Source organism: Miscanthus floridulus, chromosome 5, assembly GCF_019320115.1.
Source record: "Miscanthus floridulus cultivar M001 chromosome 5, ASM1932011v1, whole genome shotgun sequence".
Lineage (NCBI taxonomy): Eukaryota > Viridiplantae > Streptophyta > Magnoliopsida > Poales > Poaceae > Miscanthus > Miscanthus floridulus.
In genome coordinates, this window is record NC_089584.1 from 92,400,868 (window position 1) to 92,419,814 (window position 18,947).

At 47.8% G+C, this 18,947-nt stretch overlaps 1 protein-coding gene and 1 pseudogene across 1 annotated transcript; both read left to right on the forward strand.

Annotated features, from left to right (window-relative positions):
* Positions 1-243: 243 nt before the first annotated feature.
* Positions 244-1,678, forward strand: LOC136452612 (GDSL esterase/lipase At1g28600-like). The gene is made up of 4 exons (XM_066453218.1): positions 244-493; positions 607-819; positions 899-1,050; positions 1,193-1,678. The coding sequence occupies exons 1-4, from the start codon at positions 244-246 to the stop codon at positions 1,676-1,678; spliced, it is 1,101 nt and encodes a 366-aa protein (XP_066309315.1).
* Positions 1,679-10,394: 8,716 nt separating this feature from the next.
* LOC136452613 (putative pentatricopeptide repeat-containing protein At5g52630) lies at positions 10,395-17,328 on the forward strand (annotated as a pseudogene).
* Positions 17,329-18,947: the final 1,619 nt, after the last annotated feature.

Here is an 18,947-nt window from a genome sequence, read left to right on the forward strand (position 1 = left end):
TCATACATCATAAATATTAGTGCATTTTTGTAGATATTAGATCAAAGTTAGAAGGTTTGACTTATTAGAAAGTGAAATGTGCATTTATTTTGGATCAAAGTTAGAAGGACAAAGTCACCGCTCAAGACTTCTATAGAAGGTCTCGCAAAAAAAAAAAAAAGAGACTTCTATAGAAGGTGGTCCAACGAAGCCATCTGGAGAACCCTGCAGAACGAGCGAGAGAAGGACCAGTAGTGTTCAGAGATGATGGGTTTCAGCTGCCGACACCGTTCCGTCTCCCTGCTCATCTTCCTCATCTTCGTTGTCCTCCTGCTCAACGCTCCAGCCGGGCGTTGCGGCTGCTACAAGCGCATTTTCAGCTTCGGTGACTCCCTCATCGACACCGGCAACTTCGCGCGCAGCGGCCCGATAGTGGAGTACCCATTTGGCATGACCTACTTCCACCATCCCACCGGCCGCATCAGCGACGGCCGCGTCCTCATCGATTTCTACGGTGAGTACTGCAACGATCAGCCTGTGCATATATACATGATGAACACATACAATGCCAATGCATGCGTGTTAACCCTCGATCACCCACTGACCTACCACCATGCATTCTTTCAGCTCAAGCGTTCCAGCTGCCACTGATACCACCAAATCTGCCGCAGAAGGACACGGGGCTGTTCCCGACTGGCGCTAACTTCGCTGTGTTTGGCTCCACGGCGATGCCCCCCGAGTACTTCCGCAGGTGGAGCCACGACGTAAGCTGGGCCTGTTGCCTGGGCGTGCAGATGGGATGGTTCAAAGAAATGCTGCAACGAATTGCTCCCTGGGATGGTAAGTATACGTTCATTAGAGAATAATTCGTTCATGTGCCCAATCGATTGGTTTTCCTTTGCACAAATCATTCCGTCAGGCGCCAAGAGGCAGATCCTGAGCGAGTCTCTCATAGTGCTGGGAGAGATCGGCGGCAACGACTACAACTTTTGGTTCGCCGCCCGCAGGCCTCGCGAGCAAGCCAACCAGTTCATCCCAGACATCATCGCGACGATTGGCTCTGCTGCCAAGGTGTGCCCGCTGTTGCTTGGACTTCGTCTCGTCGTCGTCGTCGTCGTTACAAATCTTGATCAGATCGAGTGCATGCGCATTTGTTTTTCTAGTCATTCTTAAGGGAGCTTGCATTATTGCATGCGTGCATTTTTGCATGCAGGAGCTCATCGGTATGGGCGCGAAGGCGATCGTGATCCCGAACAACTTCCCCATCGGGTGTGTACCGGCGTACCTGAGCGGGTACAAGAGCAACAACCGCGCGGACTACGACGAGCACGGGTGCCTCCGGTGGTTCAACGACTTCTCCCAGAGGCACAACCAGGCGCTGCGCGGCGAGGTCGGCCGGCTCAGGGCGCAGCACCCCGACGTGAAGCTCATCTACGCCGACTACTATGGTGCCGCCATGGAGTTCATCAGGGACCCGCACAGGTTCGGCATCGGCGACCCCCTGACGGCGTGCTGCGGTGGCGACGACCAGCCGTACCACATCAGCAGACCGTGCAACAGAATGGCCAGGCTCTGGGGCAACCCGAGCGGCTTCGCCAGCTGGGACGGCATGCACATGACGGAGAAGGCGTACGATGTCATCTCCCATGGAGTGCTCAACGGGCCGTTCGCCGACCCACCATTGCTGAGGAGCTGTTAGTTTTAATTTGGTGTTAACAGTGAAATAGGATTGGTTCGTTGTCTCACATGAGAGCTTAAAGCACCTCCAAGAGTCTTTTAAAAACTTACCCTCTAAAAAACCATTATTTAGAGAGTTTAAAATCACAAAGATAAAATTAAAAAAGCTGTTGGAGAGTATTGTTTTTTGGGTAAGTTCAATTTACACCCTCCAACTTTCACCAAAGTCCGGATTTCAATCTCAAACTTCAAAACTGGATAACTTTGGCCCTCCAACTCTCGAAACCGTTCAACTTTCAACTTTGTGGGCGGTTTTGCGAGTGAACAGTAACTTTTGATATTTTCGGGAGGCGCCGAAATCTTATATTATTTTTTCGAGCATCTTAACGTTCTCGAATGAAAAAAAAACTAAAAACTACAAAGTTGTAGATCTCATCGAGGTCTACAATTTACATATAAAAATTATCTTCATCCAACATCGTATTGAAGGGTTTTATATTTTTTGAAATTTGAGTCTCATCACGCGACAAAATATGGTGCTGAAATTTTATATTATTTTTTCGAGCATCTTAACGTCCTCAAATGAAAAAAAATTAAAACTATAAAGTTGTATATCTCATCGAGGTCTACAATTTACATATAAAAATTATCTTCATCCGATATCGTATTGAAGGGTTTTCTATTTTTTGAAATTTGAGTCTCATCACGCGACAAATATTTATATGTAAATTGTCGCGTGATGAGACTCAAATTTCAAAAAATAGAAAACCCTTCAATACGATATCGGATGAAGATAATTTTTATATGTAAATTGTAGACCTCGATGAGATATACAACTTTATAGTTTTAATTTTTTTCATTTGAGGACGTTAAGATGCTCGAAAAAATAATATAAAATTTTAGCACCATATTTTGTCGCGTGATGAGACTCAAATTTCAAAAAATATAAAACCCTTCGATACGATGTTGGATGAAGATAATTTTTATATGTAAATTGTAGACCTCGATGAGATCTACAACTTTGTAGTTTTGAGTTTTTTCATTTGAGGACGTTAAGATGCTCGAAAAAATAATATAAAATTTTGGCACCTCCCGAAAATATCAAAAGTTACTGTTCACCCATAAAACCGTCCAGAAGGTTGAAAGTTGAACGGTTTCCAGAGTTGGAGGGCCAAAGTTATCCGGTTTTATAGTTTGAGGTTGAAATCCGAACTTTGGTGAAAATTGGAGGGTGTAAATTGAACTTTACCCTTTTTTTATCAAAACCTCTATTCTATCGATTAGAAAGGATAAAAAAAAATTCTTAGAGTTGCTCTTAGAGCATCTCCACCAGATATATCCTATATATCCAAGCTCCTATAATAGAAAAATATATTTTAGGAGATACAAATCTCATATCTCATCTTCTATGCATGTACTCTCTCCATCCCAAAAAACAAGTGTGTCTGTGATATTCACGCTGGTCAAACTTTTATAAGTTTGACTAGGTTTGAAAAAAATATTAGCAACATTTGTATCTTAAAAAAGTTTATTATAAAAATAGATTCAATGATCTATCTAATTATACTAATTATATACTATAAATATTAATATTTTCTTATATATATTTGGTCAAAGTTTAAAGCGTTTCACTTCTCGGGAAGCGAGAACAACACTTATTTTGGGATGGAGGGAGTAATTTTTAAGAGATCTCATTCCCTTTCTCCTAAATAAAGAAGACAAACCTCCTCTCCTGTATCCCTAAAGAAATATAGGAGATATGTTTTAGGTAATCTGCTAGGCTTCCTTATAGCTAAATTGCTTTTAAGTACTATCCTAAAACAATTTAAGAAGATTCAAGATATAGTAGAGATGCTCTTATTTGTCTTTAGATTTGTTAGGCATTTGACATTAAAGAAATTAAAAGTTAGTGATTTTTATTGCCAATAGTAGAGGGGGCATTTTGCTCGGTGCAATTTCTTGGGGAAAAATCATATTTACACCTTTGCTGACCCACCATTGCTGAGGTGCTGTTAGTTCGTGAAAGGGGATTGGTTCTTTGTCTCACCTGAGAGCTTAGAGCATCACCTAAGAGTTTTTTTAAACTCATCTTCTATATTATTATTCAGAAAACCATTTGAATAAAAGCCATTTTTATATCTTTTCATCTTCCAACAGTTTTTCTATATCCTATACACACTCTAGAATCATCCCTCCTCTCTATCTTTGCCTAGCGAAATATTCAAAATAGAGAAATATCATATTTGGAGATATAGTTAAAGAAGTTGTTGGAGAGTATCGTTTTCACAAAAACCTCTATTTCTATCAATTAGGAAAGATATAAAGATATTCTTAGAGTTGCTCTTAGAGCACCCACCAAATATCTTATCCAAGTTTCTAATACTAAAAAGTAGTATTTTATCTCATATGCTATCCCTATGATTTTTAAGAAACCTCCTAAAAGAAGCATCCTTTCTCCTAAACAAAGAAGACAACCTCATCTCTCCATCCCTAAAGAAATATAGGAGACAAGTTTTAGGTAATCTGCTAGTGTTCTCTTATAGCTAAATTGATTTTAAGTACTATATTATCCTAAAATAATTTATAGAAGATGTAATTAAGAGATCTGGTAGAGATGCTCTTAATCATCTTTAGATTTGTTAGGCGTTTGGCATTACAGAAATTAAAAATTAGTTATTTTTGTTGCAAATTGGCAGCATTTTGCTCTGTGATTTATGGGCTATGATGGCCCCACCTCCCTGACATCATAACAAAGTGTAGCACCACATGTTGGAGCTTGGGATGTTTGACCATAATGTGTTGTTGAGGCGTGCAACCATGTGGTCATCAACCACAACAACAAAGCTAATATCGCAGTGGAAGTGATGGAAGAGGCAGTTGGTATTTGGATGGAGGGAGCATGGGTTAAAGGAGAGGTGACGCTGCAATGTGGTTTCCAAGATTTTGTTGTCTTTTATGTTTATATTATTATTTGATTAATTAGTATATGACATGATGGTTAGGCTATGCTACCGGACAGGGTGCTTAGGCTACACTATCGTCCATTGATCGCACTTAACCCAAACCCAACCCGTCTGGTCATTCCAGTGTACTACCCATATAGCATGCATCTATTCAGCCTTCATCCAGGATCAGTTGCAAAAGACAAGGTGCCACATGATTCACCACAAGTTCACATCACATTAAACAAATGTACTACTTAAGTTTACAACACATTGTTCCAAAAATTAGTTCATAATAACACAACACACATCAGAGTCTAAGTGAAAGTCTTTAACATATGACAGTTTTTGATACACGTCCATGGTCCATGCCACAACCATGAACCTATGCCTCAAAAGGAGGGCCTCTAATACTCCTAGTCCATGGTGGACTCGAGCACATAGAAGAACCCATAAGCGAGGGCAACCTCACCTACAAAAACTCAACAAGTAGTATCATGAGTACACAATTATAATAGGACTTACCCATAATTAAATAAACAAGGATCATGCACTAAGCTGTAGCAAGGAAAATATTTGGTTTCACATAAAGGTGTTTTGTTCATAAAGTAAAGTGGTCTACTTGACTAAGCAAGCATTGCATGGTTGATCATGTCAGAGCGATAAGCAACATATTGGAGCTTGACCTTCCATGAGTCCTTTTGATCAACACATCTGAATCTAGAAGAGATAAACAAGGATAAGATTCAAAACTCTATAGAGGGGGTACAAGTTTACCCAACCAAAGACAACAGTTACAACCCATACGACCTGTTGGTACGTAAGGAGTAAGTTGAGCCTCAACCTTTCCTGAGCTCAGCCAAACTGCCCATGAACGGTTAGACAGTGAGATGAGGTAATAGCTCTTCTAGCTTCCTTGCGCTACACCTCACGCTGAATCCATGGGACACCCGGTTGCAACAAGGTACTAAGCCTACTATACCCATAACATTGCAAGTGGTATATACAGTTTTATGTTCAAAACTTACTATGATGGATACACGGTCCTTAACCGCTCCAATGAGCTATGACATTCAAGATCTCCCCATCTTGCCATGACCCAACTCCTTGCCATCTTCAAGTCAAATTTTAACATACGGACAAGTTTTAGACCATTGCTCATGTTTAATGTTGATTAGTGGTTAAACATTTCCTACAACACGCTAGTAATGAGAAACCCATCACCATCTCAACTTCTACAGCATCTAAGCATGCAAGCATAGAGTATGTTCTAACAAAAGCAAAACATTTATGTTACAAGGTACAATGGAGACAATACAAGGTTACAAGCTCAAATAGGTAAAGTGGGTTTCTAGTCATATGGCAACATAAATGTAACAGATAACATATTCAAGTTAATGCAATTGTAAATAGTAGAAGAATGCTTAGATGCATGCCTTCGTACTTAGCGGGTGGAACAACGACTTTGAGTTCAGGCTCAACATTGTTCTCATGGTCACCTCCTTGTGTACTTCCTCCCCCATATGATGTATGACATGAATGAGTAAATGCAATGCTTATATTGATATGAAATGCTTGAATAGATACATGGTCATGTATAAAAACACATGGTAACCAACTAGGCTGATAGTGTACAAGTACTTAAACTTGTGAAGGATAGGTGTTGTTAGCCCACTGACAGACTGTCCGTTAACACGTGACAGACTATTTATCGAAGTTCCACGGACTGTTGAATAGGTGATAGTAGATCATCCATGGGACTCAAAACAAAATGTGCTAAGTGTAAGGATTGATGGACTACCCGACAATGATGGACAAACTATCTATCTAGTCATGCACCAAAACGATCTCTTTGGACTGGAGAGGGAAAAATCAACGGACCGTCTATCATAGAAGGATGGACTATCCGTCCAACCTTGTGTTCTATGAGTGAAAATGACTAAGTGTGGGTTTTGACAGACCGTCCAACATTGATTGATGGATTGTTCATGGGATTGGCACTTCTAGCGAGGGTGCTCTAGAACCTCTCGATGAACCATCCGTGAATGCACGATGGATTGTCCGTCAGTGCATAGTTCTTGTGCACTAAGTGATCTTGTGGATGCTAAGTGTGGGAGTGGTATGTGCATGTGCAAGGGGTCTTACAAGTGTGTTTATAAGGTCTCAAAGAACACATCTACCAAGGTACATTGGTTATAACAAGCCTAGGTTAAGATTAAGCTATTCAAAAGAGTTATGTGTCAATAACTAGCTAAACCTTGGTCTCTATGATTCAAAAGAAGGCTTTGTTCAAGATTCAACCTACCAAGGTATGGAGAAGAGGCAAAGATGGATCTTGAGGACTTGGATTTGCCACTTCTACCTCGTACTCAGCCTCCTCCTTGTTCCTCCTCCTTGAAGCCTCCTCTTGCAAGGGGGGAATGAACCTCTCCTTGCTCAACTCCTAGCAAGGGCTGGTTGGGGATGATCTTGACGATCTCCTTGGCCTTCCTTGATGCTTCTCTTGCTTGTTGCCCACTCTTTCTTCCTTCTCCTTGCTTGAGAGATGACCAAAGGGGTGGTTGAAGCAAGAACTAGAGAGAGTGGAAAAGAGAGAAGGAGAGTGAGATAGGGGAAAGAGAGATAGCTCATGGTGGTCATTGGGTCATGGAGAGCTGCCAGGTATGACTTACAAGTGGGGCCAAGGGTGAATAGAGCTTGGTAGTTCAAAATTCATGCATGGTTGTGTACTGACGGATTGTTCATCGGTGCTCCACGGCTGCCGACTAGCAACAGAGCCTAGAACATATAATTTTTTCTATACAAGTTTCAAAATATGAACTTTAGTGCAATGCTAATGCTCTATCACGGGTGTCTATTCCGCGTAAGTCAGTCCAGACATGTCTAGCTGGGCGGACCGGCCCATAGGCTTGCTCCCCTCATCGGCATACACGATTTCTCCAAAAAATAAAAAAATAAAAGAGAGCGACATCTTTCTTATCTTCTCCATTCGCATCAGTTCCACCGCACCGCCCGCCCTTCAGTCATGTTTGCACGAGCTTTGCTAGCGCCTGCGTCCACACGAGCGTCGCCGCTAGCCGCGTATGCACGAGCTCCACCGGCCATGTTGCGCCGCCCGCCCGTGGTAAGGGAGACACTTGTAGGATCACTGGTACGCCTAGAGGAGGAGTGAATAGGCCTACAAAAATTCAACTCGAACAAACGTCAAATGCAGGCGTGGTAGTGCGACTCTGGGAGCTGCTCTAACTGACAACCGAGACTATAAATCCAAATGTAAGCAATGGAAATTAGATCGAGTAATTTACTAAGGTTCCTAGGGTAGGGTAGAGCCTATTTCACCACGTGAATGTTGATGGAAGTGCATAAACAAGTAGATTGGGACCAAACCTTAGAATCACCGCAAACACAAGTATAACAAAGCAAATAACAAGAACATAGGTGAGACACTGATTTATCCCGTGGTTTAGCTCACCACTAAGGCTTGCCTAAGTTTAGGTTATCGAGGAAGCCACAAAGGCCTAGGTTTCACGGAACCCTGTCCTCGTTCTCAAGTCAAGAGAGTGAACTTTTGAGATGAGGGTGTTTCTACTAGATGAATGGGGTGATTACAAACCTTCCGGGGTTGCCACACAAGTTGGCAAGCTCCACGGGTGACGCTCTAGCCAGCCAAGATCAAGCTCCAAGAGTAACAAACACAATCCACCGGCTTGAACGTGAACCAAGTGCTTTAGGCGATGAAGAACAAGTTGGAGAGCTTTCTTTCTCAGTTTAGAGGCTCAATCTCTCAAGGAATTAGAAGGGAATCGATGAGAGAAGCTTGAGGAGGTCCAATGGAGTGAGAGAGGAAGAGAGCTGCTTTAGTTGAGTTTGGAAGCAAATGGACGAATGTGACCGTTGGGAGAGAAGGGAAGTAAAGGAACTACTCCCTTCTCCAACGGTCATAAAAGCAAGTCACGGCGCGGCACTGCCGCTCTACCCTGATAACCAAAGAATGAAGAGTGAAAATGTGTTGTCATGGCTATGTGTATGTGGACATTTTGGTGGGTAATTTTAGCACTAAGTTGCACGTTGAAGCTTGTGCATTGTATCCCCCTTTGTAGTACGGCTTTTCCTAAACTCAATTTCAAAATATAAATGAATTATAAACGCCTTTTGAGTTGGATGCCATGTCCTTTTGTAATTCAGGACTCCACCATCATGTGTTTAATCCTTCTTCTCATTTTATCTGCTTGTCATCTCTAGAAATCTCGTTAGTACCCTAATTGTGTGGTCATTATCACCAAAACCCACATTAGGGCTTTATTGCACTTACACCGTTGCCACCTCCACCATAGGGGCCGGACGCCTAGTCAAAGACCAGGAAGACCTCTGCCTCCGCCTATCCAGCTCGCTATGGTCGGTTGTGGAGCTCGCCCGCGTGCAACTCACAGCAGCCCAGATGGAGCCCGCCCATGCACATCTCGCACCCCGCCTACCCAGTTCGCTGTGGTCGGGGTGGAACTCGCCCGCGTGCAGCCCACGATGGCCGAGATAGAACTCCACACGCCGAGACGAGGATCCATTCTCCCAAACAGAAAGGAGATGTTGCGTTGGAACTGCATATTGCAATCGTCTATTTCAAGTGTTTCAAATGTTTTAGAGGTATGTTGCAAGTGTTTATATCGATGTTGCAAAAGTAGATCAGGATGTTGCACATGTTGTAATGGTGTTTTCAAGTGTATGTCCCAAATGTTTCATCTGTTTCAGACGTATGCTGCAAGCGTTTCATCTAGATATTCCAAAAGTAGATCTAAAAGTTGCGTATACATGCATGTTGCAAGCGTATGTTTTAAATATTTCAGGTGTTTCAAACACATGTTGCAAGTGTTTTATCTGCATGTTGCATATGTTTTGCAATGACTACAAACGTGTTTTCCTAGTGTTTCAGACGTATGTTATAAGTGTTCAAATTGTTTCGGACGTATGCTGCGAGTGTTTCATATAGATGTTGCAAAAATAGATCTTGGTGTTGCATATGTTGCAGTGGGGACCATCTGCAGCAGCCATCTGCCGTAGCTGCTAGGCCCGCCTGCATGTGCGTGGGTATGCATGGGACGCCACGGTGCGGGCGCAGGACACAAAGCGTGCGCAGGCCACGGTGCGGGCACGGGACATGAAACGGCGCGGGCCAGCCACGGTGCGGGCGCGGGACACGAAACGGCGTGGGCCACAGTGCGAGCACAGGACATGGTGCGGTGCGGGTGCGGGACATAGAGCGGCACGGGCCCCCACATGAAGCCGGCAGCAGTAGGTGCGGGTGTTCGGACGCTAGCCACGTCCGAACGTCCGGGCGCTAGACATTCCGCCAGTGCAAACTATGATCGTGATGCGCATGATAAACTTAAATGCAGCACTGGATCATCACGGTATAGTCGCCAAGTCATATGTCTACTCAATAAAACCACTCACACACGTTAACGCCACGTCAGTGCAAAGTCACCATCCGATATGGCAGCTGGGCAGGGGTGTTACTTTTTTTTAAACTAGGGCAGGGATGTTACTTTGCATTGCTTTACATTGCAAATTGCAATGACTTTTTCCTTTCTTCTTTCTCTTCGTCGATGAGAACAAATAAAGGCTTTGTTGGGCTGAGTTCTAGGTCGGCTTGTGAAGCAACGGCCAAAATATGCCGGCCCAGGCTCCCTGCCATTGAAATTACACCATTTACATTAGCCCAGGCCCAGTTCAAGGGCGAAAATATTTCAACCCGCGCGACTCGTGCCCTTCCACTGGCCACTGCACAGGCTGTCACCCGCAATGCCCGCGCCGCTGCCGCTGCCTACCGTCGCGCGCGAGCTGTCAGAGCTCCTCGTCGCCCTCTCCGCCGCCCGCGCGCTCCCCAAAGGACAGCAGCTCCACGGCCACCTCCTCAAGGCTGGACACGTCCCCGTCCCCGCCACCGCCTCCTCCCACACGCTGCTTGGGCATCACCTACTTACCTTCTACGCGCGCTGCGCGCTCCCGGACCTCTCCCTCCACGCCTTCCCCGACCTCCCCGCGCCGCCCTCTCCCGCGGCATGGTCCTCCCTCATCTCCTCCTTCGCTTAGAACGGCCTCGCCTCCGCCGCCTTCGACACGTTCCGCCACATGCTCGCGGCGGGCGTCCCCGCCACCGACCGCAACATCCCTTCGGCTGCGAAGGCCGTCGCCGCTGCCGATGTTAGCTTCATTCAGTCAATTCAGTCCAGGTTTAGTGGTTCAGTTAGCTAGTTTGTTTTATCCTTGGTCAATAAAAGGAACCCATCATGGGTGCGTCATGTACGCTGGAATCGCGCTCTGTTCGCGGTGAGGCAAGTCACGTAGGTGTGTTCTCCGTTGTTTTCGTCCAAGTCTTAGCTGAAGCTTCGCACTCCACTTGTTCGGTCGTGGGATGGCGCGGCCAAGTAGGAAGAAGTGGCGTGCATGGCGTTGAGTACTGAGTGTCCACGAGCTGCTTGCTGCATGTATATATATATCAATCAATAGAGTCTGAAAAAGCCGAGTAGTTGTGCGGCACCAATTCTCTGTGTTCCTCTGTGATCGTGTGTGTTTGCAGTTGAGTTTCCACCAAGCAGTGTTCATCTTCCTCGTATCCGGCGTCGAGTGACGGCCGGTGGGAGACTACATTGGGTATCAGAGCCTGGTTCCGTCGGTGGACGCGCGACCGTGCGATTGCTACTGCCTTCATGGATCGACGGAGGAACCGCTCGTCCTCGCCGCGACACGGAAGTCACGGCATGGGCAGTTTGGGCAGCGGCGGCGATGGCGATCGTGGCCTGGTGATCCACCAGGTCGTGCGTGAGGAGACCGGGAAACACAAGTATCCCCTTCTCACCAAAACCAACTACTACTCATGGGCGGTGCTCATGAAACTCAAGCTCCAGGCGCGGAGTTTGTGGGAGGCCGTGAATGTCGGCACGGCGGACTTCGTCGACGATCGGAATGCGCTGGAGGCAATCACGCTGGGGCTTCCGGAGGAGCTGCACGGCAGCACGGCCAGCAAGGCCACTGCGAAGGCGGCGTGGGATGCGATCAAGAAGATGCACCTCGGCGTCGACCGTGTACGCCAGGCGAAGGCCAACACGCTCCGGCGCCAGTTCCAAGATCTCAAGTTCAAGGATGGGGAGACGGTGGATGAATTCAGCGTTCGCATCGCTGATCTCGCGAATTAGCTCGAGGTTCTTGGCGCCGCGTACCCAGAGCCAGAAGTAATCCACAAGTTTCTGCAGGCCACACCGCCAAGGTACGCGCAGATTGTGATGGCTATCGAGACCCTGCTCGATCTCGATCAGATCTCTGTGGAGGAATTGATCAGGAGGCTCAAGGCGGCTGAGGAGCGCTATGGCCTCACCAGCGGCAGAGGCGGAGCCACGGCGAGTCTCAACCTCACCGAGGACGAGCTTGTGGCCAAGGTGATGTCGTGGCTGCAGATCACCGGCGAGGGCGCGTCAGGAGGCGGATGCCCACCAGCTTCGAACCAGCGACGCGGCTGTGGTGGCGGCCCGCCCCAGGGTCGCAGGAGCGCGGGAGGCTCCAAGCAATCCACCGGCGGCGACAGCAAGAAGGGCAAGCGGCGTCTCGCCAACGACGAGTGCGCGTACTGCGGCAACACGGGGCACTGGGCCCATGAATGCCGCAAGAAGAAGAAGGACGAACAGGCCCATGCCGCACTGATGATGGGGGTACGCGCTGGCAACATCCACCCAGGCCACGGCGCGCGAGCAGGTGTCCCTCCGGGAGGACAAGTTGTTCGTCCAGCTCGGGGAGAAGTCCGACGATGGGCAGACGCGCTGGATCCTCGACACGGGCGCGACGAACCACATGACCGGTGTGCGGTCAGCTTTCTCCGAGCTCGACACCGGCGTGTGGGGAACCGTCTGGTTTGGAGATGGCTCCATGGTCGACATCCATGGGTGCGGCACAATCCTCTTCAGCTGCAAGACGGGGGAGCACCAGAGGCTGGGGGGTGTCTACTACATCCCCAGGCTCACGGCGAACATCATCAGCCTCAGGCAACTGGACGAGGACAAGTACAAGGTGCTAATCGAGGACGGCGTCCTGTGGATCTGGGATCAGCGACGTCGACTCCTGGCAAAGGTGCTGCGTTCGGAAAACCGCCTCTACATCCTCGTCGGCAACATCAGTACTCCGGTATGCCTCGCGGCGCACGTGGACGACGTGGCCTGGAAGTGGCATGCAAGGTATGGCCATCTCGGCTTCCAGGGCCTAAAACTGCTGTCGAGGAAGGACATGGTGCGAGGACTCCCACAAATCGATCACATCGAGCAAATCTGCGAAAGCTGCCTCGCCGGGAAGCAACGTCGACAGTCGTTCCCGGTGGCGAGCAAGTACCGCGCCACCAGATCACTGGAGCTCGTGCACGCGGATCTGTGCGGGCCTATCACTCCGACTACACCGGGCGGGAAGTGCCTGTTCCTGCTCGTCGTGGACGACAGGAGCCGGTATATGTGGCTTGTCCTGCTGGTGAGCAAGGACCAGGCCATGGAGGCGATCGTCCGGCTGCAGGCGAGGCTGAAGAACGAGTCGGGCAAGAAGCTGGGCACACTGCGCACAAATCACGGCGGGGAGTTCATGGCGCAGGTGTTCGAGGAGCACTGCGCCGATCATGGCGTGCAACACCACCTCACCGCGCCATACACGCCTCAGCAAAACGGCGTGGTGGAGAGGCGGAACCAGTCGGTGCTCGGGATGGCGCGGAGCATGATGAAGGGCATGAACGTGCCAGGCTGTTTTTGGGGGGAGGCGGTCTGCACCGCCGTCTTCATCCTGAACCGGTCGCCGACACGGAGTGTAGATGGGAAGATGCCCTATGAGGTCTGGTATGTGGTACTAAGCCAGCCGTGCATTTCTTTCGCACTTTCGGTTGCACAGCACACGTGAAGGTTGCCGGCGGTCACCTGCGCAAGCTGGACGACCGTAGTACTCCCATGGTGTTCATCGGCTATGAGCCGGGGTCCAAGGCGTACAGGTTCTATAACCCGAGCACACAGCGCGTTTGCATCTCGCGCGATGCAGTGTTCGAAGAAGGTAGGCCCTGGAGCTGGGAAGCTGCTGCTGCCCACGCGCCAAGCACCGAGGCGGGGGAGCCGTTCACGGTGGAGTACGTGACGCTGTCCGTTCCGGGCGACGGACACGAACCACAGTCGCCAGCAGGCACGGAGTCTGCCTCGCCGGGACCCTCGACGCCAACAGTGGGTATCGCGGCATCGCCTGCGACACCGGTACAGGGCGCTACACCACACATCACGCCTTCACCAAGAGCATCACCGGGCGTGGAGTTCGTCTCTCCACCCTCGGGGGAGCCGGTGCTGGACGACAACGCCGACGACGCGCCGCTACGGTTCCACGCCGTGGACAACATCCTCAGTAATGCTCTAGTCTCGGGAGAAGCTGCACGTGAGTTTGGGGGGGAGCTGCTTCTCGCCATTGACGGAGAACCATCCACGTTCGAAGAGGCAAGTGGTGATGAGGCGTGGCGGAAGGCCATGATGGACGAGCTCAGTTCCATCGAGGAGAACAAGACCTGGACTCTAGTCGACCTCCCACCTGGACACCGGGCCATTGGGCTCAAATGGGTGTTCAAAATCAAGCGCGACGAGCAGGGGGCGATCATGAAGCACAAGGCGCGCTTGGTGGCCAAGGGCTATGTCCAGAAGCCTGGCATCGACTATGAGGAGGCGTTCACCCCAGTGGCGAGGATAGAGTCGTTGAGAATGTTGCTCGCCGTAGCTGCTCAGGAGGGTTGGCTTGTTCATCACATGGATGTCAAGTCAGCGTTCCTAAATGGGGATCTCGTGGAGGAGGTCTACGTTCAACAACCGCCGGGGTTCACTGCAGCCGGCCACAAGAACAAGGTGCTGCGCCTTAAGAAGGCGCTCTACGGGCTCCGTCAGGCCCCAAGGGCTTGGAACCAGAAGTTGGATGCTAGCCTGTGTGATCTCGGCTTCACGTGGTGCACCAGTGAGCACGGCATGTATACCCGTGGCAAGGGGCAATCTCGGGTGGTGGTCGGTGTCTACGTTGATGACCTGATCATCACCGGAGCCAAGGCGGGTGGAGTCGAGGAGTTCAAGGCGGAGATGCTGCGCTTGTTCAGGATGAGCGACCTTGGGTTGCTGTCCTATTACTTGGGCATCGAGGTGAGGCAATCCAAAGTTGCCATCATGCTCGGGCAGGCGGCATATGCCCGTAAGTTGCTGCAGAAGGCGAACATGGCCGGTTGCAACTCTTGCAGCACTCCAATGGAAGCTCGCCTGAAGCTTTCGAAGGAGGGAACGACGACGCTGGTCGACGCCACCGAGTACAGAAGCATGGTGGGGAGTCTCAGGTACTTGGTTCACACTCGCCCGGACATCTCGTTCGCGGTGGGCTTTGTGAGTCGTTTCATGGAGAAGCCGAGGCAGGAGCACATGGCGGCGGTGAAGCACTTGATCCGGTACATAGCCGGAACAATTGAGTACGGCATCATCTACCCCAAGCTGTCCAACGGTGACAACAGACTGATCGGCTACAGTGATAGCGACCTGGGGGGGTATAGATGACAGGAAGAGCACGACGGGCATCATCTTCTTCCTGGGACAGAAGGCGGTGGCCTGGCAGTCCCAGAAACAGCCGGTGGTGGCGCTCTCATCCTGCGAGGCGGAATACATTGCCGGTGCTGGAGCAGCATGCTAGGCGGTGTGGCTCACGAGGCTCCTGAAGGATGTCACCGGCGACGATCCTCAGACGCCTCAACTGAAGATGGACAACATGTCGGCAATCGCACTCAGCAAGAACCCTGTGCTGCATGATCGAAGTAAGCATATTGATACAAAGTTTCATTTTATTCGTGAATGCATCGACAAGGGAAGCATCTCGCTGGAGTTTGCGAGCTCTCAGGAGCAGCTCGCCGATCTGATGACGAAGGCGCTTGGGCGATCAAGGTTCTGTGAACTTCGTGAGAAGATCGGTGTTATCAACCTGGGCTGAAATTGCTTCTTTCAGGGGGAGATTGTTAGCTTCATTCAGTCAATTCAGTCCAGGTTTAGTGGTTCAGTTAGCTAGTTTGTTTTATCCTTGGTCAATAAAAGGAACCCGTCGTGGGTGCGTCATGTACGCTGGAATCGCGCTCTGTTCACGGTGAGGCAAGTCACGTAGGTGTGTTCTCTGTTGTTTTCATCGAAGTCTTAGCTGAAGCTTCGCACTCCACTTGTTCGGTCGTGGGATGGCGCGGCCAAGTAGGAAGAAGTGGCGTGCATGGCGTTGAGTACTGAGTGGCCACGAGCTGCTTGCTGCATGTATATATATATATATCAATCAATAGAGTCTGAAAAAGCCGAGTAGTTGTGCGGCACCAATTCTCTGTGTTCCTCTGTGATCGTGTGTGTTTGCAGTTGAGTTTCCACCAAGCAGTGTTCATCTCCCTCGTATCCGGCGTCGAGTGACGGCCGGTGGGAGACTACAGCCGAGACCTTGTCGCGCCCTCCGTTCGCCCCTCACGCGCTCCACGGCCTCGCCGCCAGGACTCCGTTCGCAGGCGACGTGTTTGTTGGGTCGGCGATTCTCGACATGTATGCCAAGTGCGGCCACCTTGCAGACGCCCGACGGTTATTCGATGAAATGCCGGAACGGAATGTTGTCTCCTGGTCCGCACTCATCTGTGGGTATGCTGACGCGGGGATGCATCCTGCAGCGATGGGAATCTTCCGCTTGGCACTTGAGGAGGCCGTGCCGGTGAATGACTACACAGTTTCTTGCATCATCCGAGTATGTGCTGCAGCGACACTCTGAGCTTGGAGCCCAGGTGCATGCCAGGGCTACAAAGACAGCGCTTCATACATCACCTTTTGTGGGTAGCTCACTTGTTTCGGTTTACTCAAAGTGTGGGCTTGTAGAGTGTGCTTACCGGGTGTTCAATGAAGCACCTGAGAAGAACCTTGGCATTTGGAATGCAGTGCTCATTGCATCTGCTCAGCATGGACATACTGCTGGAGCATTTGAGCGATTTATAGAGATGCAGAACGCTGGATTCCAGACCAATCACATAACCTTCCTGTGCTTGCTCACTGCTTGTAGCCATGCTGGCCTTGTTGATGAGGGGAAGCGATATTTTTCTCTCATGAAAGATTATGGCATTGAACGACAGGCTGAACATTATGCTTCAATGGTTGACCTACTTGGTCGTGTAGGGTCTCGTAGCTCTGGGGCACATATGCTTTTGTCAAGCACATATGCAGCTGCAGGAAGGCATATTGATGTAGCTCTTGCTAGGAAAGCAATGCGTGATGCAGGTGTACGGAAAGAAACAGGACTTAGCTGGTTGGAAGCTGCAGGGGAGGTGCATACCTTTGTATCGAACTGCAGGAGACACCAACAAAGTGAGGAAATTTACAAGGTGCTAGAGAAAGTTGGTGAGAAGATGGAGGCAGCTGGTTATGTGGCAGACACTAGTGCAGTGGTTAAGGATGTGGATGGGGATGAGAAGCGAGCAACAGTGAGGTATCACAGTGAAAGGCTAGCAATAGGGTTAGGTCTTTTGATTGTTCCACAAGGTGTGCCAATCCGAGTTATGAAGAATTTGCGTGTGTGTGATGATTGCCACAATGCAATTAAGTATCTAACTAAGTGCACAGGTAGAGTTGTGGTTCTTAGGGATAATCATCGGTTCCACCGATTTGAAGATGGGGTGTGCTCTTGTGGGGATTTCTGGTAAGGGACCAATATATTCTCTCTGATGTTTCTTGATTTTTTTTCTCTATATGGATTCATCTAGAAGGGAAACTTATGTTTCCTCAGTAAATAAACCTATTTCAGTTTAGTGGTGATATGATAATAAAGGAGTATTGATATATGAGTTTCACATAATTGAAAAAGACCAAATTTTTTATTTCTTTGGAAACTGCAACAGTTCAGAGTATTTTGGAAAAGTATTATCCTTGCACATAGGATGCAATCTTGTACCTGAGGGTCCACAGGGCATTGAGACTTCTGCTCAATGTCCTAGAACATGCATTTGGACAGTAACAGGTGCAGTATCGTCAAACAAGATTTCGAGTGTAGCTGCCTGAAAATCTGTAACTTATGGTATTATCTTATGGCTCCTAATTAATGGTGCATGTTTTTCAATCATGCACTCATCGCATTACATCTCTCTCAGTTCACTTGTTAGTGTGTCATGATGAGCCCATTCTGTTTAGCGACAAGGTTAAAGCAGGTTAAAAAAAAGCACTAAACTGAACCGAGAATAGAACTACCTGCTTACAGTTTAGGTAAAACTACAAAAATATTGTTTCCTTTGGATTGAAGGTCCTCACCTTTAATGCAGAATTGCAGGGATCATATGGTCATGTAATACTAGTGCCCAGGCAGGATATTATATGTTTATTATCAAGCTCAGTCTAATGAGCAAAGCATCGTGTAATACTTGAGACTGTTCTGTTACTTTCTTCAAATGTTTGATGTCTCAGGGAAGTACTTGCAAGTTTCTCTGCACAGATTTGAGAAGCACTGATGAAGTGACCTTTCAATTTGTTTGTGTTGTTATCCTTAATTTATATTGCAATAGTTGGGACTCACATAAAAATTTAAAAAGGAAAAACAGAGTTGTTACTTTGAATGCATGATGGTTCCTTTATTTCTTAGGTGTATTGAATTGAATTAATTGATTTTGAGGTACAAAATTGTGTGCGTTTGATCAAGGCTTGATATTTGATGCTGATATACCAACAAAACATACTCCCTCTGCCCCAAAAAACTTAATGTTCTAGGATTGTCCTAAGTCTAATATCCAAAGTTTGACTAAATTTATACATAAAAGTATCAACACTTATGACACCAATTGGTAATGGTATTGCTACTTACTCCCTCCGTTCCAAATTATAAGTCGCATTGACTTTTTTGGTTCATCCATTTTGCTATGTATCTAGACATTATGTTTAGATGCATAGCAAGATTGATGTATTAAAAAAAAGTCAAAGCGATTTATAATTTGGAACGGATGGAGTATTAATATTAATTGGTCAAACTTACAATGGTTTGACTTAGGACAATCCTAGAACATCAAGTTTGATGGAGGGAGTACTTTGAAAGTGACAGGTAGGTTAATGAGGTGTATCTATGTTATTATCAACCCCTGTTTCCAAATACTTGACACTTTTCACCACTTTATTTGCTTCCGAATACTTGGCACTTGCTCCTATAAAAGTACTATGTAAGTATTCAAGATAACTTTACGAGGGCATTTTGGTCATTGGTCAAAGTATCCAAGTATTTGGAAACTGAGGTTGGTAAATATTTTTACATTTGTACAGTAAGGCTCTCTAGAAAGGAAAC